General features: G+C 41.3%; 1 protein-coding gene across 2 annotated transcripts; it reads right to left on the bottom strand.

Annotated features, from left to right (window-relative positions):
• Positions 1-214: 214 nt before the first annotated feature.
• mettl16 (methyltransferase like 16) lies at positions 215-25,604 on the bottom strand. 2 transcript variants are annotated; one of them, XM_034225595.1, is made up of 10 exons: positions 25,512-25,604; positions 25,004-25,141; positions 14,704-14,891; positions 13,392-13,532; positions 12,750-12,865; positions 12,386-12,528; positions 9,430-9,499; positions 8,035-8,124; positions 2,725-2,898; positions 215-1,058 (listed from the first exon to the last, which is right to left on the bottom strand). In XM_034225595.1, the coding sequence occupies exons 2-10, from the start codon at positions 25,129-25,131 to the stop codon at positions 390-392; spliced, it is 1,719 nt and encodes a 572-aa protein (XP_034081486.1). In that variant the 5' UTR covers positions 25,132-25,141; positions 25,512-25,604; the 3' UTR covers positions 215-389. The 2 variants fall into 2 exon arrangements, with proteins under 2 accessions (XP_034081486.1, XP_034081485.1); XM_034225594.1 differs by having other exon boundaries at positions 25,395-25,569.
• Positions 25,605-26,204: the final 600 nt, after the last annotated feature.

The following is a 26,204-nucleotide window of genomic DNA, read 5'->3' as shown; positions in this document are numbered from 1 at the left end:
TGAATACAAAACATAAAAGAAACAAACACACTGCCCTCTATTGGCAATTTAAATGTACTGCATCATAACATAATAATTACATGTAATTTATCCCATCTATGTATTTTTGGTTGTGTAAGTGTAAAACCTTGTTATTTGGCTATTGGTTAATGGTTAGGGGGGACGAAGTTGGTCATTGTCATTAGTTCTTATAAAGTAAAACTAAAAAACCTTGTTTAAAAAAAAGTCACATTTATTGCAAATGTTTAGACATATTATAACTCAAAACACCAATATACAGTTTGTCTTACAAGATAAACTGACCTAGTACAAAGCATAAGATAATGTGGATTATCTTTGGAACAAACCAAAGGAATTCAATAATCCAATTAAAATATATTTCTGCTCATTTACGGTTTCGCAATACACCTTAAAAGGGTGTTCTTCAGGTATGTGCACAGTTGGTTCATCAGGTCTCTGCTCTGACCCTCGACCCAGTGCATCTCGATCACCACGTCGCACTCCTCCATCATCACGTTCAGCAGACATTTAAACAGGAAGTGTTCGGGGGCGGCGGGGCTCTTGGGTCGCTTAGAGGGCAGTTCCTGCGCTGGGACCGGTGCTTCCTGTGGGCCTGCTTCCTGCCCCGTCTCTGAGCAGGTAGACAACTCCATGTCTTCACCTGATACATCCTCCAACACGTCTTTCTGTTCTGCAGTTGGATTGAGCTTCACATCTTGACTTGTCTCCTTTAAAGAGGAGCCATTCTCTACCCTCTCTGGCTCCTGTGCAGACCCAGCTTTGTTTTGAGCACCTTCCCCCTGGGTGGTGCTGTTTTTAGAGGACTGATTTTGAAATACGGGGTTTGTTGCAGGAGCAGCTGTGGTCAGAGGGGTCTGAGAGCTGGTTGCAGAGCCGGTTGCAGAGCTGGTTGCAGCGCATTGAGGAGCACGGGGAAGCTCTCGCAGCTGACGCGAGCCCTCACGTCTCTTCTCTCGTGAGTGGATCCAGGTGTTCTCCACAGCTGTGAGGAGGAGACTCTGCTCCTGCTTACTGCATGGGACTCGTTTGTGTATCACCTGCAGAGCCACACAGAAGACAATCTGAGTAATGGTAACATGTAGTGGAGATGTAGAAATGTATTGAACTTATCAATTGCTTGAAAAGTGTGACCATTAGCTGAACTGTGCAAAAAACCACTAATGGATAAAGAGAATCTCATTCAAACATAAACTAAATGAAACTCATCCAAAAACAATCCATTAGTCTTTACAGTTTCTCTGGTTTGAAAGAGAAATTAAATATGGAACAAATATATATTAAAAAACGAAGAGAAACAACCTTAATTCTATGGTGTCGTCAACTAACAATGCTTTCTTGCAATGATATTGTCTGTTTTCAACGGGTTTCCTGTGTTTAAAAAACCCTAATTTATGTTACCAAATGAACATTATATTGTTAACTATTACCTGTTCCATCCTAATTTAAATTTGGGGTGATGACAGACCCCATTGCTGTTCCCCTCTCATTGGATAACTAAAAAGCATGTGCGAAATGCAAGCAAGGGCGTTGTGGTTAAGCAAAACGTACCTCTGTTTAACATTACATGGAGTGAAAAGAGCACGGGGAAATCTACAGAGAATATTTATTAGCAATAGTAAAGTCCATCTGATCTAAACCTTTAGAAAGGGTGAAAGCTAAACTTAAATTGGATGGTAACTTTGATATTATCAATGGCGCATTTCCACTACAGCGCGGAGCTCGCTTTAAGCGTGCCGGGCCCGGCCCGTCTTTGGTTGTGTTTCCACTTGGCGTAGTTCCGGCTAGCGGGTACTATTTCATAGTTTTTCTGGCCCCATAAAATCGAGGTTCTTTCCGGGCCAACAACCAGGCGGGCTGAGTATGCTAAACTAGAGAGAGAATCGCTGGCAAGGGGGCTACAACTACAACAAAATGAACATATTTGACCGTGATTTAATTGTAATACACGTTTCAAAATGATGCCGAAGTAACAACATACTGATACCGGTTAGTAAAAACCATGAATTAATGCTTTGACAAGTTTGCAGACAGAGGGCAGGCGAAAAACCTTTTAAAATGCCTGTTTTCTAAATGGAGATCGGCTAAGCTAACGCAGTGTATGCTCCGACCGTCCACACTCACAACAACGGCCTTTACAGACATAAATAAACCATCGACTGTATTTGCCATGACACAGACAGTCTGTGGTTTGTACTTGTTTAACTTTTGTCTAGTTTCTGAACAGATATGAGGAGCTGTGAGCTTGAGTGCTAACAGCTAACGGCTGATGTTGGTTTTCTGTGGTTCTCATTGAAGATGACATCACGGCTCCGCCTACACTGCATTACTATAGTTACTGCCCCAGCTACTACACTGTAATGGAAACGCAGCATAAAGTGAGCCAGGCCTAACAAGGCCTAGCCATACCGAGCGAGGCCCTGTAGTGGAAATGCGCCATAAGTGACTAATGGGGACATCGATTTATGTGTCGGACAACAATATAAAAAAGGAGCTTTTGCTAGATATGGTCTGTTTTTCAGTTTGTCTTAACAAGTCTCGATCTAGAAGAAGTATCGTAATGAAATCTCATTTATACACAAAAGCATGTAGAAATGTGGTACAGGTTGAAAAGTACAGATGTTACCCTTTAGGTTGAACTCTTCTATCTGTGGTTCAGTTCTGTAACGTTCAGCTATTTAGTGTTAGTGCAGCTCTGAAGCTTACCCTCAGGTCAGAGAGTGTTTTCTCCAGCAGAGCACCGATGCTGTCCACCGGGCCGCGGGCAGCGCCACCTAAAGCCTTGGCTTTGGCCTGCAGCTCCTTCAATCCCGCCTTAGGCAGTACGAAGGAAAGTGGCTTCTTCGCCTTCTCCAGTTTACGCTTCTTACTGGGAGGAGACTGAGGTAAAAGGGAGAGACATCAGGAGAACATTAATAAACAGTCAGCCACACAGTGTTATTGGTCTGTACAACAAAATATAAGTAAGACAAAATAAAACTATCAAAAGGCACAGTCTTATAGAGATGTGTGGGTGAAGTCAACAATGCCAAAGATATCTGTGGTACCACGCTCAAAACGATTATTTTGCAACAATAGGATATTTCTAAATATATGTAGGAAATCATGTATTATTGATAAAGCAGGTAGTGAAAATTACAATTGAAAAAAGCCAAAGAAAACAGCAATACAGTGTTTCTGAAGATGACATATCACAGATGTCCTGCTCCCTTAGCATACAAATATTTAGAGCTGTTTTTATGTTGTTCTTGCCAAACTGTGTGCTTATATTTGTCTAATTTCCCATTTCATTCATCTCGTAAATACTATTTTTCATTTTATCAACTGTGTTGTGTTTTTTATCCTTCTCTTTTGTGTTTTCAAGTTACATTTTGGGCCACGGGACTTGTTCCATGAGAAACTCAGCCCAGTCCGTTTTGTCATCATTTTCATTTTCAGACATTTCACGTCACAGGCTAGTGCTCCGTCAATGATAATCGACCTAAAGTAACTACGTCCAGTGCCAGGCTACAGGTTGTGTCACATCTTTTATCAAAGCAAAAATATATTGGAAGAGACAAAAGTAACCTAAGATATTCAGTTAATATGATAAAAGATAAACAAAAGCAGGATTCAAATCTCTAGATTTAAAAAAGGTGAATGCTACATTTTCAGCATTTGCAGGAAATACTCACCATTAATAGATTATCGAACTAGTTGGCTATTATTTTTCTGTCAATCGATGGAACGATTGGTTGAGACATTGTTGCAGCACTTATTGATTTTATAGTTTTGCTGGGGCGGTCACTATTTAAAAACACACACTGTGCTTTTTGTTGTGTTCATACACATTCATCTTGCAGTTTCTATCCACTCTTGCTTGGCAGTACAGTGTACCAAAAAACATAATTTTGTAATTATTTACCGTTTTAATTTCTCAAAGAGAACCTTGTTAACTGTCTGTTTTTAACTTAAAAACAGGGCTCATCACTTAATACTCTGAACTGTAAAGCTCAAACAGAACCTGTGGTCCAACAGAAGATGGATTTGTGTCAGACGCCACAAGATGGCGCTCGAATCACACACTCCTGAGCCGACTGAACTAAAAATCATTCCTTATTTCTAATCCCCTCATGTCACGCTGTGATGGCAGTGGAGGACATTACCAAAGCGTGTCTGAATACAACAGACGCTCTGCAGGGGAACGTCCCCTTCACGTCCACTGCAGTAAAATAAGTCAACGCCGCACTGGGGAGTCAATGCAGGCTGGTTTAAAGTGGGGAGGCAGCGGGGGTCTGCAGCCACACTGCACTGTGACGGAGCAGACAGCATGGCCGACTGACCTACAAACAGCCGGGGGAAGGAGCAGACTGTGACCTTCACACTGCTGCACTCGGCAACTTTTATTACTCCTTCATTTTAGAGCATAACAATACTTTGCAGCATCTTCTTATTGTACTATGTACTAGAATTAAAGAATAACATGTTTTTAAATAAAAAGTGAAAAATACATTCACATTCCTACATTCGATTTTTATTTAATCGAATATATCAGTCTTCACTACCTGTTAAAGGTTCAAACTTGATCATATACAGATTGTTTTTGTTATAATGACAGTCGTGATAGATGCATGTTAGAAGAGATGGACATATTTATGAATTGATGGCTTGACAATGATCTCTGCATTGTCTTGCTGTTTGTTTGAGCTTCTTTCATTTCTTATGTCTCTCAAAGATGTTTCTTTTCCCTTTTTTCTCCACGCTCTGTAAGCCCTGCAGCTCTTTGTGCAAGGAGAGAAAATCAATAAAAATCCATCAAGCCAAACCTGTCTGTTTGTACACAGTATCCTTGACACAGATGCTTACATTAGTACACACACACAAGGATAGACTCACAGACAAAGAGCATGAACGCCACATTTGTACAATTTCACATGAACCCCTCCACTGAATGACATCCTCTTCTGATTCCGCTCCATTATTAATCCCACTTACACACTCTCACTGCATGCTCTCCCTCTCTCACACACACACAATATGTATAAATGACCTCACAACAAAAGCCTGGCCTATTTTTGAAAACTAGCCACACTAAAAGCCTTCAAGTCCAATAAGAGCTCTTCTCTCCAGATATAATGTCATTCAATCATCCATCATGATGGAGCACACACACACACACACACACACACACACACACACACACACACACACACACACACACACACACACACACACACACACACACACACACACACACACACACACACACACACACACACACACACACACACACACACACACACACACACACACACACACACACACACACACACACACACACACACACACACCACACACACACACACACACACACACACACACACACACACACACACACACACACACACACACACACACACACACACACACACACACACACACACACACACACACACACACACACACACACGAAATGCTGCAGATTTCACCTTCAGGCATACATTGTAAATCATACTCTGATCACCGGTCATCTCCCAACCCCCATTTCTGTTTTGTCAAGTCCCAAACCCCCCCCCCCCGCCTGGACCCCTGACCTCTGGACCTTGCCAGAGGCCTGTATGAGCACCATCGACTCAGGGCTCAGATAAAGCCTGGCTGTCTCTGTCTTTTCTTCCTACATGTGCTCTAATCTCACTATCCACAGACTCCACCCCTTTGTCTGTTTCTGCTGGATTTCTTTATCTGCATCTTGTTTTCCTTCAGTCCAATTAATATTATCAGCATTATCTGCATCTTTCCCTCTTGGCAATGAGAATATATTATATTGTTGCTCCTTTAAAAAGCAGAATTCAATGTTGAATTTCTTCACAACCAACAAATCAAAAAGCTAGTTTTATATTTCATGTGTTCCATGTTGTGTGAGACTCACTGTCAAGGAACTTGTTTTAATACATAAAAAAAACCACTATTATATTATTACCCAAAATGCATCGGTACCACTGACAGTTCAGACTTTGTATGTTATGCTAGTAGTGGCCATATGCAGCCTTCAGCAGGCTACAGAGGTAAGGTATCATCACTTTCAAACTTATACCTCCAAATATTTGATGATAATAATAGAAACCTGGAGGCTCCCTAGTCTGAATCAAGACGGAAATCTATTTTACTGCAAATGTTAACATTTCACACAACTCTAGTCTAAAATGCTAACTGGCGCACTTCAGGCTTCACACAGTTCCTGGAGCCACAAACGGCTTTAAAAAAACTCTATATGCAGTGGTACATCCCAAGACTTGTTAACACACTGATGGGTAAAGGACTGTTTTGAAAACGACTTCCTTGATGCAAATTTCAAGTAACTGATAGTTATTTTGGCAGAGTTTCACTTGAAGCGTCACCTGTAGAAGGCTACTTGTAACCCGTGTGTTTGATTAAAGTTAAAACAAACCAGACGACAGGGAGGGATAGAAGATGGATATAAAGTCATTGTGGTGATAATAGTTTGCTGCCTGACCTGGTAATAAGAGCCTAAAGTAGGTCAGGTCTGCATGCATGTCCCATATGTTGAAGTCTATATGTAACATTAATGAGCACCCCATGCACGTACATATATACCAGCCGTCTATAGGAACACACGCATGCAGGGTTTAGGGTAGTCAACCATGCAAGGAATCACACACACACACACACACACACACACACACACACACACACACACACACACACACACACACACACACACACACACACACACACACACACACACACACACACACACACACACACACACACACACACACACACACACACACACACACACACACACACACACACACACACACACACACACACACACACAAGGGGTATGCTCTGTGATGATGAGGATGAGGAAGTAATGTAGGCCAATCATTCTACTCAACTGCTTTTATGCTGAAAGGCCAAAACAGAGAGGAGTCGAAAAGAAGAAAACAACCCCGTCTCTGTGACAGAGAGCTGACCGCCTCTACCTTCCTTTATCTTCATCTGTCGTCACACCAAGGTCATTATTAGTGATGTAGCCAGTGTGGCTACTTTATTGCCCCTGCTTTCTATTAATCTCCAACTCTCTCACTGTCCAGACAAAACAATGAAACGCGCACACAGTCCGGCCCTGGCAACTGTTGCCTGGATACAGCATGTTAAAATCACATAAAGGTCTCCCCAGAGGAGGAGGAAGGAGTAAGTGCTACTAATGGATCGGAGCTGGAGGGCGGGAGGATGGAGGTGGTGGAGAATTGGGGAGGCGGCTTTGGGGTTTTGGAAATATCCAGTTCAAGAAACTAAATGACTAAAACATTACCAACATGAACATTTGACAAACCATATGCAAGTTATTTGTGGTCAAACAGTGTTTTTAGCTTAGGAAAGTTCCTGACTGAGAAGAGTGATCTGAAAGAGCAGCCATGATAAGAGCTAGTCGAATTCTCTAAATGCTCAGGAAGGGAGATTAAATGCTTCCTTTCTTATCTCCTATGGGATAGGACACACAGGACAATACGTTACCAAGGGAAAGGACACAATGTCCTCCCAGTTCCCTGAACGTGACATTTCACCGTCAATAACATCTGACATTGCTGTTCAACTGTGCACTGGATAAATTGTAAACATCCTTTTTGGAGGGAGGTGTGATGTACAGGAATCTTTACATCCATTGATCAACATTGAGTTATTTACTCACTTAAATATAGGAATATAATATTTTCGTCTTTTTAAAAAGTTGCTTTACTTAAAATATGTAACCTAGTGTAACTACAGTCAGATCCTCCAAGCACCAGTTTTTTTTAGCATGATTTCTCCTTAACATCCTTCCTTCACCTAATTCTCTCGTTTTTCATCAAAAGGTCGTAAGAAAAGACACAAGAGGCAATTTCAGCTGCTCCCTATTTCTTGGTATGATAAATGTATCCGCCCAAAGTGACACAAAACATTCTGTTGATTTTGCAATGAGGCTTGAGTCCTTCAAGAGCACACAGAGAAATAAAATCTGCTCAGACTTACCGGAACAATCACATCATCATAGAAGCTCCAGGCCAGCGCCCATCGCATCGTCCGGCCCTGGCAGAACTCTGTGTGTGTTACTTTGGGTACCTGAGAACAAAAGAGGATAGAGGTATGATTAGCACAACAACTCCAGCTGCACGGAGGTGATGATTATGATGATGATGATGATGATGATTTCAGGATGCACAAACAGTCTAATCAACAGTAAGCAGGTTTGCAATGTAATGAGCCAAATATTGAATATTATGGAAATTAGAGCAAACAAACGGATAAATGAATCGACCGATAAATCTATGTTATTTTCTGGTTGTGCTGTTATTTCTGGCAGTGTCATGGTATTCCAACTCATTTAATAATATATTATAAAGCCATGTAAATGTCTTGCTTTAAAATCAAAAATAGAACTTGCAAATCAAGGTGTTTTTAGTGGCATGACATCAGACATAGGAACCGTTTTCTCCCACGAAAGTACCTGCTAAAAAAGGTTCTGATGAACTCAATTTAGTTCTGGCTCTTTTTGGTGTGAACGCGACATTTCGGAACTATATCGGAACTAAAGTGGGAAAAGTTAGTTACGGTTTGATGAGCACTTCTCTTATAGTGGGTGTGAAAATAAAGACCCATGATGTGAAAAACACTCACTCTTGTGGTGTGAAAACCCTTCTGCTAACAGAGCACTTTAGGTGTCTCAGGGCTGAATAAGGATATATGAGGAGAAAGGTCACTGTGATAAAAGGTCAGAGGTCAAAGAGCTCTGTATTTGAGACATTTGCTAAATTAAAAAACACAGAGATGGATGAGGAGACACTGGAGAGAAGAGGGGTAATGGGTGATAAAAGCATTAGCATATTAACTAGGCCGGTTTTCTGTTTACACACACTTTAAAAAAGAGTCAGTCTCCTCTCTGGCCGCCAGCCAACGCTGCACTCACTCTGATGAGAACCTCTCGAGGAGCTTTGAGGGATGGCAGGTGGAGCTTTTTCTTTTATTGAGCATGAGAGGGGAGTGACTGGCACAGGACCCGCAGCCTGCAGCAGTCATGTGCTGGGCTATTAGTTGGGCTAATGACGCTAATTCATGTTATCTACAGAGAGCCTTGTGATTCAGTCATGCAGAGCTTAGAAATCCACTCCTTGGAGGCTCATTTGTGACCGTGCTCACTAAGCATATTGGAAAGAGCTGATGTGTTTTATTTATCTGGATTTCTGCTGCTCTGATGGTGACGGACGTCTGTTTCTTACGTCAATAGAAAGTCCCAGAGGAGTGTTGTGGTTCGAGAGGGAAGGCTAAGATTGTTTTAACGAGACATGATCAAACCAGCACAGAAGGGGCACCTTCCTGCACGAGCATTGACTTCAGAGGATGCAGATTTATTTGTGTGTTGATACTCACCCCTTGTTTCCTCAGCTCTTCTTTCAAAGGTGCCAAGCTACATTTCTTCCCCAACATGCAGCTGTACCACCTGCAGAAAGAAGAATCCACATTAACCAGCCGTGTGACGCTGAGATTTCGGGCATGAACTACAAAGCAGAGATCAAACGAGCCGGAAGAGCAACACAAACGCAAAAGTAAAACATGAGACGGGAAAAATATTCGTATGTTTGTGTACGGGCCACAGTGGAGAAAAAGCTCATTTGAAGTCGTCCCTCGGTGGAAGCGTGATCAATAATCTCTGCTGTGCAATAAAGAGGATGGGTTGGTCTGATCAATAAGAGTCCAGCCGGGGAGATGGAGGAGAGGTAAACACATCAGGAAGTCAGATTGAAAGGAAACACAAACCATGTCAGGGTTTGTTGAGTTTTATTAGGTATTAGTTAAACCTCATCTCCTTTTATTTAATCGCCACAGCTTAGAGAAAAAAAACATAAAATTCACAATAGTTGTGATAATGTAAAGTAAAAAGATATCCATATAAACTCAGGGGTGTAAATCATTGTCTTGTTAACTTTAATCGATCTATTCACTAAAATCATCAACAAAATGTGGACGATAGAAGCCCTGAGTTTACCATTTTTCATAAAATTCATCCGAGTCACTTACAAACGGGCGACCACAGCAAAAAGCTTTTCTGAGCAGCAACAAGTTATTTTATTGCACGTGTTTTCACCTTTCAGGCCACAACATTGCTTGTGGGGAGAACAAGCCTCTTCTCTCAAGTAATGTACAACAGCCTTCTCTGCATAATTTTGAGGTAAACACATTTTCTTTTCAATAATAAGTTGATAGCAAAAATAATTGATTAACTAATTACCAACCATTTTTATAATCATCTTTCAAGCCAAGTCTCAGTTTCAGTCACTGACTTGTGTTCAAAACCAAGCCCTTGTAAACAGCCATATTCCTATGTTGCAAATGTATTATCTTTTCAATTTACACACGGCATCTATTGCACGTCTGTCCGTCCTGGGAGAGGGATCCCTCCTCTGTTGCTCTCCCTGAGGTTTCTCCCATTTTTCCCTTTAAACTGTGGGTTTTCTCCGGAAGCTTTTCCTTGTACGATGTGAGGGTCAAAGGACAGAGGGTGTCGTATTGTCATACTGATATTCTGTACAAACTGTAAAGTCCACTGAGACAAATGTAACATTTGTGATATTGGGCTATATAAATAAAACATAAACATTGACATTGATTGATTGATATTCCTTAACAGTCCTATATTTATTCCTTAAGTCACAAAGCTACAGTCTCAATAAACGACTGCAGATGAAAAAACAGTTTTGACTCGTTACTGATGGAGAGAAAGGGCAATGATTTGTATTCAGTTTAGGGGGGTTATGAATATGCCCCAGAGGGGGTAAAGGGGAGGAGAGCAACATGTCAGCCTGGGTTGACACAATGAAATATTGAACAGCTCTAATATTCACAGATGTTCCCCAATTTTCGACACAGTAGGGGGGACAGGGACACACACACCTAGAGCAGCCCCGGCTCTCCTCCTCCAGAGTGTGTGCAGCTGCGTCGGCATCCATGTTCTCTATTCACATGTTGAAGCATGTATGATTACACACTTATGAGCACAGATGGTAATTTTCATATCAATGGCATGATAAATGAGGAGTATTACCTCATTTCTAACCGGGGTTTTTGGAAGTGTGTCTCGGTCTGGGAATTAAGGTGGCTTGGCCCTAACTGACAGTAATTACACTTCAGTGGAAATAATAGGGAGGGAGGGGCAGGGCGGGGTGACACTGAGAGCGTCTCAGAGGACCAATCGCTAGAGCTGGTAGTGTTTCCATGGACACAGGGTTGCTCTGGTGTCCCAGCATGCATTTGGGAGTGACATACGGCTCCGGTTGGTTCGACCCGAGCCTCAAAGATGTTAAATATGACAGGTTCTACTTCCTGTCTACACTACATGACTAACGCAGATCCACAGAGCGGCAGGCAACCATTAAGAGTGCTCCCTCTCAGGGTTCGTCACACACACACACACACACACACACACACACACACACACACACACACACACACACACACACACACACACACACACACACACACACACACACACACACACACACACACACACACACACACACACACACACACACACACACACACACACACACACACACACACACACACACACACACACACACACACACACATACACACACACACACACACCACACACACACACACACACACACACACACACACACACACACACACACACACACACACACACACACACACACACACACACACACACACACACACACCACACACACACACACACACACACACACACACACACACACACACACACACACACACACACACACACACACACACACACACACACACACAGCTCCCCTGTACGAGGCATAGCAGGTGAGGCATGTCTAATCAGTTTTAATAGCCCCACTCTGCAGCTCCCTGTATCCGTGTCTCACTCTGCTGCCCCGGTGACAGCCCTCTATACAGGGGGGGTAGAGTGACGGGCTCTGGATACTCTCCCACCCAAACACAGCTGTTCCCTGTGGGCTCCCGGATACAGTACAGGGGCTGCTTGTGCCAGGATCATTAAAACAAGTGTGGGTGACAGCTCCATTAATGTGCAGCGACCCATCTGCAAATTTCACCTCTTAGAGTCTCCCCTTCACTGGGGCTCTCAGCGGCCATTTAAACCTCTCAAAGCTCTTCAAAGAGAACCGAACTGCAGCACTCTTGTTCATCCATCTGCCACTTCAGATATGTGTAACCCTGAATTGTTGCAGTCCCTGTGTGTGATTCAGATCAATGAATCTGGTTTACATTTGCTTTTTACACACACAACAAAAACACCTGCATCTCCCGTTTGTCTCAGGTCTGATTCTGCAGGTCACAGTCAGACTCTTTGTCTCACCGCAAGCGTTTCTTTAGCTGCAGGCTGTCATGAATGATCCTCTTGACAAACTCCAGTTCCCCGCCCTCCGCCATGATCTCCGTCACCCCGCCTGTGTTCACTGAACTGGGAGGAGGTCGCCGTGAGTTCCTGGAGTTTACCCCCTGAAGAGAGCAGCAAGACAGACAGAGATTAACATAGAATCCTATTAGAGACTGTTACTATCATGTCAACAAACACAGAACAGTGTTTACTATCATGAGCAGCTTTTCCAATTTCGTGCCACTGTGAGCTGAAGCCATCTTTGAGTCAGTAGTTGTTAATGTCCCTGGGTTTTGGGCTACAAGAACTGTTTAAGCCAGAATGTAGGTAGGGAGAAACTCACCTTTGCTTCAAGCTGATTGGCAAAAAAAGGAGGGTTGCACATGCAGAAGTCGTACACTATTTCTGTCTCTTCTTTCAAGGCGTCCATCAGTAAAGTCTTCTGAGGGACTTTGACCACTAGGAAAGGGTAAACACAGATGAGGTACGTTAGGTTAGCTACATGTAATGTTTTAGCTAATCGTGACAGCAGTTTGGAGAAACAAGTCTAAACAACGTACAAATTCAGGCTGTTCCACACAAAATTAAATTGATAGAAATTAGGTTATCAGTCTAAAATGGTGGCCTTTTATCATACTAAGAGACAGTGTGCAATTAAAAACAACAGCTGCAAAACATTCCTTGGTTTGTTATAACCAGTAGTGTTTGGTGGCTAATGTTAGCAAACTTAAAATAGATTTTGCAGACACGCCTCTTTTTTTGTGCTTATTATTTTATTATTATGTTACATTTTCGCATTCAACATAATCCCATGTAGTGTTATTTTAGCTAAATTGGGGAAAGTTGAGCCAAAGTTACATACACTCTATAAGAATAATTATCTAAGAACATGTAAAAAACTACACTGAAAGACTTTAAAGGTTTAAATGTGCCACTTTAATGTCTTGAGATAGACAGTTTTTCAGGATGAGTGAACCACATTTACCTTTAATGAGGTCAGACAGGCTGTTCTGCTCCACATTTTTCATAGCGTAGTCAAAGCAGATGTCGTCCACCTCCGTGGCCAGAAAGTACCAGCCGTTCATGGTGGCTCCCAGTAAGGGGTAGATACAGGACGCACCAGTGCCTGAGGAACACACACATATGTTTGGCAGGTTTAGGATGTGTGACTTCATCAAGATGATAAATGGTTATAAGTTTAATTGAACAATATGGAAAAAAGTTTAAAGTAAAAAGGTAAAGGGAATATAATGGACAATAAAAGGCAGTTCCAGAAGCTGTTATTAAATCATCCAAAGACGACAGTAGCTGCATGAGGCAGCGCAAGCTCAGATAAAAGTGGCACCAGTTAGTAAAGGAAACGCCCAGTGGTGATCCATCAGAGAGCAGACAGCTTCAATCTGCTTACAGAAAGATTCAGGGTCACCAATCAGTGCCCTGAGGTCCTTAAGAGCACGAGCACACACACACACACACACACACACACACACACACACACACACACACCACACACACACACACACACACACACACACACACACACACACACACACACACACACACACACACACACACACACACACACACACACACACACACACACACACACACACACACACACACACACACACACACACACACACACACACACACACACACACACACACACACACACACACACACACCACACACACACACACACACACACACACACACACACACACACACACACACACACACACACACACACACACACACACACACACACACACACACACACACACACACACACACACACACACACACACACACACACACACACACACACACACACACACACAGTTTTTTTCTCTGACAGGCAGAACGGCAAACACGCTGTGACATGTGGATTGGGATTTTAGCTGCTAAGTGCTAGGATCACTGGAAACAGTGGGCTCATGTGAACCAGCTGGAAGCACCGACTGACATTTTGTGTGCCGCTCTGAGCTGCTGTCAGCCGAATCCAGAACAAACAAGAGCAGGGGTCTCATAGCTAATTATCCTGAAGTCTCAACATGTTTTTTTGCATTTTTTCCACACGACGGCTGAACTACTATACTTTTCCTTTCCTTTACTCGAGTACCTCTTTTGTCTTGTGCCGTTAGCTTGATGCATGTTAAATGTATAATAAAAAGCATTCTCCTATGTTCCAGTTCTGCACCCTTGCTAGTAGGGTTTGGCAATTCGACAAATATATTGTCCGTTTAAGTAGACTTTAAAAGATGTGAAGAAAATGACACAAAGAGTAGTGCTGGTACCGATGTCGATGCCTCTGCGCGGCTGCTTCTGGCCGTCGATGAGGTCCTCCACCCAGTGGATGTAGTTGAGGCGGAGGGGCACGGTGGGGATGAGGCGCTCCAGAGGAATCTCGATGGACAAACCAAAGTCCTCCTTCAGCAGGGTGCAGGTCAGCGCTCGCACCGCCTCCGGCTCTTTGAAGTTCACACTGGAGAAGAAACATGGCCGAGCATTTAAATCTCACTGTAACAGGAAACATTAGATTCATTAAACAACTAGGTATTTTTGTTTTGTTTCGGCCCTTCGTTTATTTGTTATGATAGCATTGTAGTCCCTCAAATTATCTAAACTACTTGCCTACTACTAGTCTGTTATTTCTAGTCCAGCTACTTGGAAATGTAATTTTTCAATATTTACATATTGGAACTATTTTCAACTGGGTGTCTGTAGCAACATTACCAAAATGCTTACTTCAATTATTGCAGATGCAACTGAACATTTTCTACAGCATAAAGACTTATATCTGGCAAAACACAAGTTGACTTTGAAGCAGTCAGAAGAAATGCAATGTGTGTGTGGTCCTTTACGGCCTTTTTTGAGTAATGAAAATGTCAGGTGCAGCTAGTGAGACAGGCTGCACACCTCCAGCTTCTCAGCGAGGTAACCAACTGCTTTCATTTCCACTTTTCCAGACTCATGCCCTGTGCAGAACACCACCACATCATGGTTGCTCACAACATTGTAGAAAAAAGCCAATTATTGATGGAGAACATTGTTTAGTTTTAAATTTAAGTTTGTTTGTTCCTGTCCCCAGTATTCTGGGGCCTGTAGGATTAAACGGCTGAATCTTAATTGACGATGAATTTTATTTCAAGAATGCCAACTCGAATTAAGGGTCAATCAAATAAATAACTACAAATGGCATGTTTATATTTTTTAAAGCAAGGTGGTATATAGAGAGTTTAACACATTTCCAGCCCTGGAGATTGGATACTCTTTTGGTTTGAAGAGACCGGTTTGGTAATAATAATTAACCTGTTAGCCTCAGTTTTCTTGTTAAAGGGAACCTGAAGGTTATTTGTACTGAAAGAACAGTGACCATAGCAACACAAATAAAACCCATGCAGTATGAAATGATATTTCCCCTTTAAGGATGATTTAATTTAGTGGATTGCTGATCCTCTTGTTTTTTCAATGAGGTGCCTGACAGTCATTTACCAATCTGCTCTTAATATTGCACTTCATTAACCCTGCGCCCCTCCAGCCTGCTGCAGCTCTCTGCACTGAACCCCATTACTTGTATTGCACAAACACACACACACACACACACAAAAACACACACATGCAAGCAGATGAAGTACAATAGGGAGATAAGCAGCCGTCCACAATCTCTTGCTAATGACAATGAAATTCACATTTCCACGCTGCTGAGGCCTCACACTTCTTACTCCCAGTTCTCAGTCCCACTCATTTCCTCTCGACATGTTTAATGATTTCAGCTGTCACACAGGCGTGCACGAGTGCGGCAGACAGAACGAGTAGGCGAAATAGGTATAATTAAAGCTTCGCTGAGCGCTTTCACACCTTGGCAGATGTAATTAGACACATCCTGGCGATGGCAGCGTCTGGCACCTCCCCAGTTTGGTGTGAGTAGAAAGAAAAACACATACTGCTGGTAGAGATGGAGAAATAACTCTGAGATCTAAAGAAAAAGCCAACCTCTGTTTTTGTTTTGTCTTTCTCTTCACATATCAATTACACATAAAGAGCTGAAATGTTGTGCTCTCAGTATTCAGCTCTTCTTTTGTGATACTTCACAACACAGAAAGGCCTCCCATTTCCATTTCTCTCTCACTTGCTAGGCACATTTAATGACCAGAATCCAATGACATAAAAACAAGTCTATAGCAGGGGTACTCAAGGTCCACTTGTGAATGTTATACAAGGTCAATGGTCCGGATCAATGCCAGTAAAGTCTCCCCCCCCCCCACCCCCGGAGCGGAGCAACGGAACTGAAATTAAGAAGTAGTTTCTGCGCGCTATGCATGGGGCCCCCTTGAGGGGGTTTCCCGACATGTCGTTGCAGTAAATTAAAGGGTGTTTCATGCTGTCGTTGCTGTGGACCTTCTTACTCTTTTTTTATGTTTTTAAAAAATAAATTGTTATTGTTTATTCTGGTTTGTTTTGTGTTTGTATCTTTTATTTTAAATTAATTAATTAATTGTATGTGAGCTGAGCTGTGTGATTTTATATTTTATGTATCTCTCTGTACAGCACTTTGGTCTGGAGGTTTTAAAGTGCTATATAAATAAAGTTGGATTGGATTGGAATAATCTACCTTATTTAGGGGCCCCCTTCTAGTCCAAGCACTTGCCTGTCGGTAAACGGCGCCCCTGTATACACACACACATTCAATACATACATACAGTATGATGGCTTGAACTAGTGGGAGAAATTGCACTGTTTGTCTGTAGCCAATGCCTTGAACCTTGGCAAAAATGGCATTAGAAGCATTAGAAAGTCAAGGTAAACTTGTGTTCTGCAATGCGTGTCTGACGCTCGCGCACACAAGTAAATATATATATGCACGTTCATTCTCACAATGCATCAGACACAAGAAAATATACATTAAAGGGGACCTATCATGCAAAATGCACTTTGTGATGTCTTTTATACATAAATATGTGTCCCCGGTGCGTCGGGGAACTCACGCAGCGTCAGAAAATAAAACCCTCTCTTTTCCTCCGTACCCAAATCTTTTAAAAACAGGGGTACAACGAGCGGATACAGATTTGCTGCCGATATGACGTGAAATCGGCAGCGGACCCACAGAAAATTGCTATCAGAAACAATGCCTGACGTGTTTTGGACGTAATCTCGTCTTTGTTTACATTAGCAAGCCTCGCTAACACTCAGAGCTAACCTGTACTGAAGAGCACATGTGTTTAAAAAGCAGGACATAAAAAAGGAATTCACCTTGTGATAAACCCGCAAGAGAAAAAGCATTTGAGCTCCATACTGTTTCAGAAATAATCTTTGATGTGGTTTAGAACAGGATGGCGTTTTATCACAGCAGAATTTAACTTTATCTCCGGTAGAATTCTGATCAGGCATTAGCTCCGCCTTCTCTTTTTTTTTTTTCAAGCTAAGGACCCAAAATCCGCATTTCTCTAACAGGGCTGCAAAAGAGGGGTATGAGCAGTATGAGGCATGGCTGCAAAGGGTGAACTGTTTGGTATTTTAAGGGAAAAACTTCACAGACATGTTTTGTATAGGTATGGCCCTACAATATATTTTTCCAATATAGCATAATAGGTCCACTTTAATTTAAATCAGAATTTTTTTTTTTTATATATATATATATATATATATATAAAATGGGACACAGGGTTTGGCCCAGATTGATTTGCAGTTCGGTCCGGAGTTTGAGAAGCCCTGGTCTATAGACTGATAACGGCCCGTCCACACAGCGGCGTGCGTTGATGCTTCACCATTCACTTTGAATGGGGTGACGTCACTTTGCACCGAACTGCATCGTGGGAAGCGACGCGGAGCGTTGCTGGCGTGGCTCGCTGCAAAAGTTGAGCAATGTTCAACTTTTGACGCCTCGGCAGAAGCGTCAGCCAATCGAATCATATGCCAGTACAAGCTCTAGCCAATCAAACCGCTGCTTGTGTGTCAGGGGCGGGAGATTCATGTGATTGGTTGTTGGTCGAGTTTCAGACACGCCCGCCGGCAAGCGTCAACGCACGCCGCTGTGTGGACGGGCCGTAACAGTCCTGTGTTGCTTCAGGTTACTGTGGGATAAAAGGGCTCCTTTAAACTTTGGACAGCAATACCATTACTGTTGCCAGTATTCTCTGCCGATCTCACCTAATTGTACTCTCCTGCTGCTGTTTACTGACATGATATGTAGTTTGCCATCAACCTTTCATTTGAATGCAGCAACACACTGATTGGAGAAATAGGAGAAACTCCCTCACTGCTGATAGGACTTTTCTCTGCCTCTCCACATAGAAGCAATAACATAGAGAATCCACCCTCCAGGTGTGAGACGGATATAAATGAGAAGCAATTTACCTGTAGAGTCTAACATTAATCTTACCCTTTGTCTCTTCACTAATGAACATATTAGTTAATGGTCCGGTTTAATCAGCGGCTGGAGGAGTGTGACCTCCAGGAGGAAACACCTGGCTTTAAGAATGCTCCACACGTCTTGAAAAGAAGAACCAGAGAAGGCATTTGCACTTTTAAAAAATGGCCAGAGATGAGGCGAAATCATGCTGATGTATCAACTCTCCCTCATTAGTTCAGCACTCACTCTTTCCCAAAATGAAAGGCGGTGTCTCTCTGATATTCTGCCCTTTTTATTTCTCCTCTGAGGCATCATTAGATAAGGATCAATATTCAGAGAGCGAGGCTGCTCAGGCCAGCCCTCTATTTTTAGCCCCTGATGAGTGAGTGTGCGCAAGTGTGTGTGTGCACAATGCAGGCCGATCACTTCCATCATCAGCACTGCAAATCCACGTCTCCATGGCAACCCCACCGACTGAACAGATGAGGGAAGAACGCAAATCCGGCCACGCTGGAGCAATGGCTGATGCCAGACAGCGTGAGTGTGCCCGCCGTTTACGCCTGTGATGTAGCTGCAGCGCTGCGTGCCTACGTCATAACCTGGCCGACGGGACACCGTGTGGGACAAATTGGACGAAGAAGTTGTGATGAGACTGAATATGTGGTACTGTTTTGATAAGATGTGTGAGAGGGGGTTAAAGATATAAATCAGGATTCAGTTATACCACAAAAATCCAGTTTACATGAACAGAGTGACAAGAAGGTGATGAGTTTGTGCTGAGAGGACGACATTTTGAAGAGGATGATATAATGAGACCGGAGAGGAGTTACTGCTGAGACAAACAGCTTGATCTCACCTCCACGCTACATGATCAGCATAAAAACACACACACACTGTTTAAATCTGTGTCCACGGCGAGGTGACCTTCAGGTGCATCTACTTCACTCTGAGTGTGCTAGGAAACATTTTGTGCTGATTGGCTGTAACTTCTTCTCCCGTGTCAGGTGTTTTTTTTTTTATTCCTCACAAGAACAGGAATGAGCGCATCACTTAAAACACAACATTAATTGAAAGCTACACTGACTTTAAATATCTCTCAGCAGATAGTAAAATATGTCTGCCTGGTTATAACTCTCCAGTGCTGCTGATTATTGTTGGGTTACATTTATCAATTTTAAAATGAGGCAAAAGAGGTCATAATTATTCAACCATTCTCCTTTATTGCCATGAACATGATTAATAATAAATCTCTGAACACAGATCTGCTGTGAAAATTGAACATTTCAATAATTACGGAAGTGAAAATCCATCCACAGAGGGTCGTCTCTCAGCCCATAAAAATATGCCTAGCAAAATTAAATGTTACCCAGGCTGTTGCATATTTAATACCCATTCATGCCTTCTAATCCCCCCCCCCTCTAACTGCTTGATCTGAGCCCCCCCTTCTTAGGTCCCCCAAAAACTAAAACCAACAACCAGTTTTATTTGATATGTTCCTAACTTCAAAATCCAATCATCCCCCCCATATTTCCTCTCCTGCTGGTCTGAGCCAACTGCTATCAGTCCTCCCCACTGACGATCCCTAAATTAAGGGAGACGTATCTCCCCCGAGGATTGAGAGAGTGTCTCCCCAAGATTATTCTCATCCCCAACTCACCGCTTAAATACTTAAAAATCCAGTAGATGTATTCATTGGGAAATACAAAACCACACTAATCCCTCCACTGATGGAATGACATGCTGATGGCGAAGAAGTGCCAAGTTTTTGCAGACGGCTAACCGGAGCTGGTAGCAGACGAAGGGAGACGCAAAGCCTGGATATCCGTTCATGCAGAGGGAAAAGAGAACAAATTGGCATCTGAGGCGATGTCTGATTATCGTGAAATGTACTGAAAAAGTGTTTAAAAAGGTAGAATCAGCACTTGTGTTCAGATGCTGGGCATAAATATGCATCTGACGGACTGCCAATAAACATTTTTCAAGGGATGGTATCTGCATGGCTGCAGGGATGTCGGTGTACTAACATTGGAGATCAACTGATTTTAATATAGTGCCACCAATATCAACATTTTCATTAGTCCAAAACTATAGTTATGACTAACTACCTGCAAAATTAATAATATTCCCACCAGTACATGTTAGCTTGGTGATGACGCCTCAGTCAACTGAAAATGTTAGTTAATTTTGTATAATACAGTCAGGGGATGCTTTTAGTCATGTCGTTGTGGTCATATCTTTGAAACTCAGTATTATTATTACAATTTTTACTATGATTTTTTTTTTGTGCCAGAGAGCGCTTTTATTGGAGATGCAGTGCTGAAAGGGTGAGATAGTGGAAATTGCCTGAACGGTTCAGCGGGAAATGTCATCGTGTCATACTGAGTTTTGGCCGCCAGCTCTAATAGAGCGGAGATATCCGGCGGCAGGATTTTCTGATTGCGAGACAGTGTATATGAAAAAAGGAACGGATAGTGAAATCTTCTTAATGAAAATCCAAATCTGATATGAATTCAAAAAATAATTCTAATTCAAAACAGCTCTTATCAGCAAGTTAGCATTTACGTAGATGCTAGCATTGCTGTGGACTATGAGTCTTGTTCTTTATAACTGACTCCAAAGATGAATAAATCAAAAGTGTTTGTTAATTTCCTGTCAATCAACTTAATACACATATAATGCTCACATCACTAAATGGACTAATGCTTATCTAAAGTCGATCAAACAACCTGCTTTAACCAATGTTGAATTTCTTTGTCATTTCACATGTATTTGTTTAGAAATGACACAGCTAACTCCTGTCTAGTTGCCTATATGCTTGATTGTCTTAATTACAACATTGACTGTCCAGCTCTTACAGAGCCCATTGTTTGTCATCTGTCCGTAGCTCACTGACAGACAGATAATTAACACCTGTCACAGACGGACATGCAGTGGAGTTTACAGCGTGCCCACACATGCACATGCTAGGCCCGCCATAAGATGATTGACTGTCCTCCTCTCGACCACAAAGGATCGGCCCACACCAACATGTTCAAGTTTACACACAGATGTTCACGTTCGCTGCAGGGACATCATGTCGACATTCATCTGCATAACAAAGTCAATAACAAGTGATTTCCTCACTGAGCAGACGCGGTACCTGTTTCATAAAACAAAAAACAAAAAGGGAGGAGAGTCCGACAGATGAGCAGCAGACAATCACTGTCAGCGCTTACATTCATTAAGAGCTGCTTTGTTTTCACAGACATTTGTTTCGATTGAGAAGATTAAAAATACAACTAAAACCTTATTTATAAAATGACAAGCTGACATGTCTAGCTAAAAACATAGAGCTTCACCAAGATTAACCGTAAATGCTATTTTGGTGTGTTTTTACCAACAAAAAAAAATTAGATTAACACTAGCGATATAGTACCTGAGATTCAGTACTGATAACAAAAGTTTGGTTTTTAATATGTTTTTTATCCATTTCATACTGACTTGATTTAAAAATGAATTAAATGGACAAGCACCTCAAATGTGGAACCTCAGAGATGTACTTTGAAATACAAGTATGTCTCACTGGACCAGATTTTTTTAATACAAGAGTGTCAGCAAGTTTTCTAAAATAACAGTTTGTAATTTCATCTGTAATTATTACTGGGGTGAAGGAGTTAATTAATGTTTCCATATAGGATTAAATACACTGACCAGCGCTGGTAATGTTAGCATCACCTCCCCTGGAGAAATAAATCCAGTCTGAATAAAGCTTCAGTTAGCATGTGTCTTTAAATATGACAACGTTATATTTCTGCATGAGGGTATTATTAACACAACATGTGACTTTATTCATTTTCCTCTCTAACTTCACCTCTGATAACCGGAGCAAAACTGATGACTGTGATCTCTGGTTATTGTAATAAACTGCGGACGTTATCTTGCCACAGCAGGTAAAGCACATTCGTGATGTAATTAATTACATCAAGAACGTCTCAGTAAGCAGGTGAACACGCACAACAGCAGGAAACACACCTGGATTTAATGCATCATTCATTATTTACTTACACCTGTACTTTCAGCGCTAAACACAATCAAAAACGTCTACCATCACATGAGAAAACATGCAAAGAAAGATGGCAATACATTTTTGAGACATATTAACAAAAGGAACTACAATTACCACCTCTAGGTTGTATGCCTCTGCTAAACGTGAATTTGTCATACTAAAGGCATTAATACTTGTCCAAAGACATACTTGACGACTTTGATATATGACGACCAAATTCTAATCAGTTCATCCTCGATTCGAAGAGGACGTTTTATTCCAAATGTAAAGAAGGTCCCTCAAGGTATTCACCAGAATAGGGTGGATGGAGGTCATATTGACCTTTGGCCCCAAAATCTAAATCTGTTCATCCCCCCTGCAGGCGTTCAGGAGAAATCGCGGACCAACAGACGTACTGACAACACATCAACATATTGCCTCTGGCCTCAGCTAACACCTGCAGGGAGACATACAAACACATGTGATGTATCCATCCACCCAGACCAGGTCTACTTCCTGTTTGTTTCCCACAGACACAGCTATCTAATCACATAAGACATTTTCTTCCTTTTTCCTCCTGCCTGGCCTTTCTTACCTCATGACTTCTCAGCAGCATCTTTCTGGGTATAGCATGCTCACACACACAGGCTTCTGCTTTCAGCACGTTGTGAAACACAAGCAGCTAACAGAGCAGCTTTTGATTGACAAACCAACGTATTTTTTAAATTAGGAGGTTTTTTTCAAACTGTCACTGTCTTGCAGTCTTTCTAATGAAAAAAAAGGGCAGCAAACAGGGGATTGAGAGAAAAAAAAAATGATGTGGGGTCCATTAATCATTTGTCTTCCTGCTGTTGGCAGGAGCTGAATGAGCAGTAAAGAGTCAGCTGGGGCATGATCTGTGCTGAACCGGATCCTCAGGGCTCTGCCATACTGCCATAAAGCTGTTTCTGTACAACACTGCTTCAATATATATACATACAAGATGGCTAATAGTAATAGTACCAGAGCATACGGCCATACGGTATTGTTGAACATTTTAATCCAAAACTATAATAATAATGAAAGTTTAATTTCAATAAATGTGTGTGTGAATAAAAACACATCCAACATGCTGATGCACATTTGGTAGAATAATTATTGTTTGGTATGCTTTGGTATATATGTTCAAAAATAGCCAATGTGGAACTAATTGAACCTCGCTTGGTAAAGCAGGTATTTAGTCATTTCGGTTTCATAGATTAAGCAAAGCTTTGTAATTTTAGTGCCAATTAGACCCAAGTATTTGTTCAATGTAATACAGAAGTGTAAAAGGGAAATGTTCCCTATTTTTATAATGAATATACTTTACAAACTTAAAATAATTTCAAGTGGGATCATAAAGCTACCTCAGACCCTTGTAAGAGGATTTTGTTTGTCTGTGGCATAACCGTCTGTTTAAAAAAAGAAATAATTGTATCCTTATGCATTTTCCCACAAGACCTGACTCCTAAACCAGAGAATGAACATAAAAGTGTCTTCTGTGTACACGCACCTAATACAAACACACAGTCATTATGTGTGCAATAACACATAAGTAAATAAACAGAGCTGCTGTGTCCACCTTCACCATACATTCAACTGATTGTGAGAGATTTGAGGTCAGGGATGATGTGTAATAAGATAGACTGCACACTACTAAAAATACTGAACACACACACTCCTCAGTCTCAGGCAGTGAAGGATAGTAACAAAGTACATTTGCTCAAGTAAAATACTTAATTACAATGTTGAGGTACTTGTACCTGCTACCTGAGTATTCTCAGTGTATGCTACTTTATACATCTTCTCCACTATTTTAGAAGCCAATAATGTACTTTTTACTCCACCATTACAGCTTTTGTGACTAGTAACTTTGTACGGTTTGATTATTAGCTAATATAACATCTCGAATCATTAGGTAAACGTTTAGATATGTGGTTAAGATATCCAGCAGCAGTATGTAACGTTCTTGAAATGAGTTATTTACCAGTTGTGATAAAAACACATGAATAATCATAATAGTAACCCAGTTGATCAATATACACAATTCTGAAATGGGCCATTACCCATAACGAGTACTTTGACTGTTGGTAGCCTACTTTAAGTATATTTTTATTTTGAATGCAGGACTTATACATGTAGTATTGCTACTTTTACTTAAGTACCACATCTGACTTGAGTACTTCTGGTGTCAGGTACTTACACAGGTCTGCCTGCCAGGCTGGTGTGCACGTGCTGCTGGAAGTCTGGGTATTTGGACGCCAGGTAAGCGAAGTCCGGAGGTTTGTCTTTGTAGCGGTTCCGGGGGTGCATGGATTTATTCAAAGCCATGATGAATGCTCTGATTTCCGGGGAAGAGAGACATGACATGTGCCAGGGTGAACTAACAGCAACAACAGGCAAGTAAATATAAAATCAGACCGATAAAAGAAAAAACAGAACTTTGTTATTTAATTAAGGTTGCCTTTGAAACATATACACATGAAGACGTGTCTTTCCTGACTGAGATGTGGGAAACAACTCGTTTGAAGCTAGTTTGAAGCAGCATGCTATTCATTTAAGCTAATGTGTAGCTATAATGTGTGCCTGCCTACCTTTTATTGTGGTATTATCCGTGTTGTGTTGGAGCCTGTTATTACTTTCAGACTGGTGGTGACTTTGTTTGACTAAACGACTGTGTGGAAGAAGATCTCACAGCTCTGTAAACTCACGTTGTCCAAACGATGTTCACTTTTCTGTGCCTCTCTTCCGGGATGCTTGCGACGTCACCTCACTACGTCATGACGCCATGAACAAACGTCCGGTGTGTGTGAAGTGAATGTGATTAACTCCAGATTAAGCTACAATACAACTTTAGCAATAACTTTAGAAAAATGCAGTTACTTAAGTTATTCGTTTATATTATATCATTTATGTTGACACCATACATGTTTTGTTATTTATTTTGTTATTTTGTTATCCTGTTATTTGTTTATGTACCTATACATCTGATCTTACTGTTTATTCGTACCGGGATAATTAAGTAGTCACTCACCTCTTACACAAACAAATATTTGTAATGGTTTTTTTTCAAATACTATAACACTACTTCAACTTTTCAGATTAATTGGGAATTCTTTATTTACATTTCTTCATAAAAATACGTATCATACCTTGAAACTCCAACAAATCTCAAAGGACATTACATATATATATATATATATATATATATATATATATATATATATATATATATATATATAATGTATATGTATATATAATGTATATGTATACATATTAAAAAAAACTTGACCAATAATTTATTTTTTCTTAACCGTTATTTTATTATTAAACTTTGATTGTATCTTGCTATAACATGACCATTTTTAAGATGCATGTTGAATGTAAGTTTTCGGGGAAAAACA

Source organism: Gymnodraco acuticeps, unplaced genomic scaffold, assembly GCF_902827175.1.
Source record: "Gymnodraco acuticeps unplaced genomic scaffold, fGymAcu1.1, whole genome shotgun sequence".
Taxonomy (NCBI): Eukaryota; Metazoa; Chordata; class Actinopteri; order Perciformes; family Bathydraconidae; genus Gymnodraco; species Gymnodraco acuticeps.
The sequence above is the reverse complement of the archived record's forward strand: the minus strand, read 5'-3'. Positions and strand labels throughout refer to the sequence as shown.

Coding starts and splice junctions, on each gene's coding strand:
- mettl16 (XM_034225595.1), bottom strand. CDS start 25,131: ATGGCTTTGAATAAATCCATGCACCCCCGGAACCGCTACAAAGACAAA. Junction 13,533..14,703: donor GCGCAGAGGCATCGACATCG/GTACCAGCACTA, acceptor TGTGTTCCTCAG/GCACTGGTGCGTCCTGTATC. Junction 2,899..8,034: donor ATGATGATGTGATTGTTCCG/GTAAGTCTGAGC, acceptor CTTTTACCTCAG/TCTCCTCCCAGTAAGAAGCG.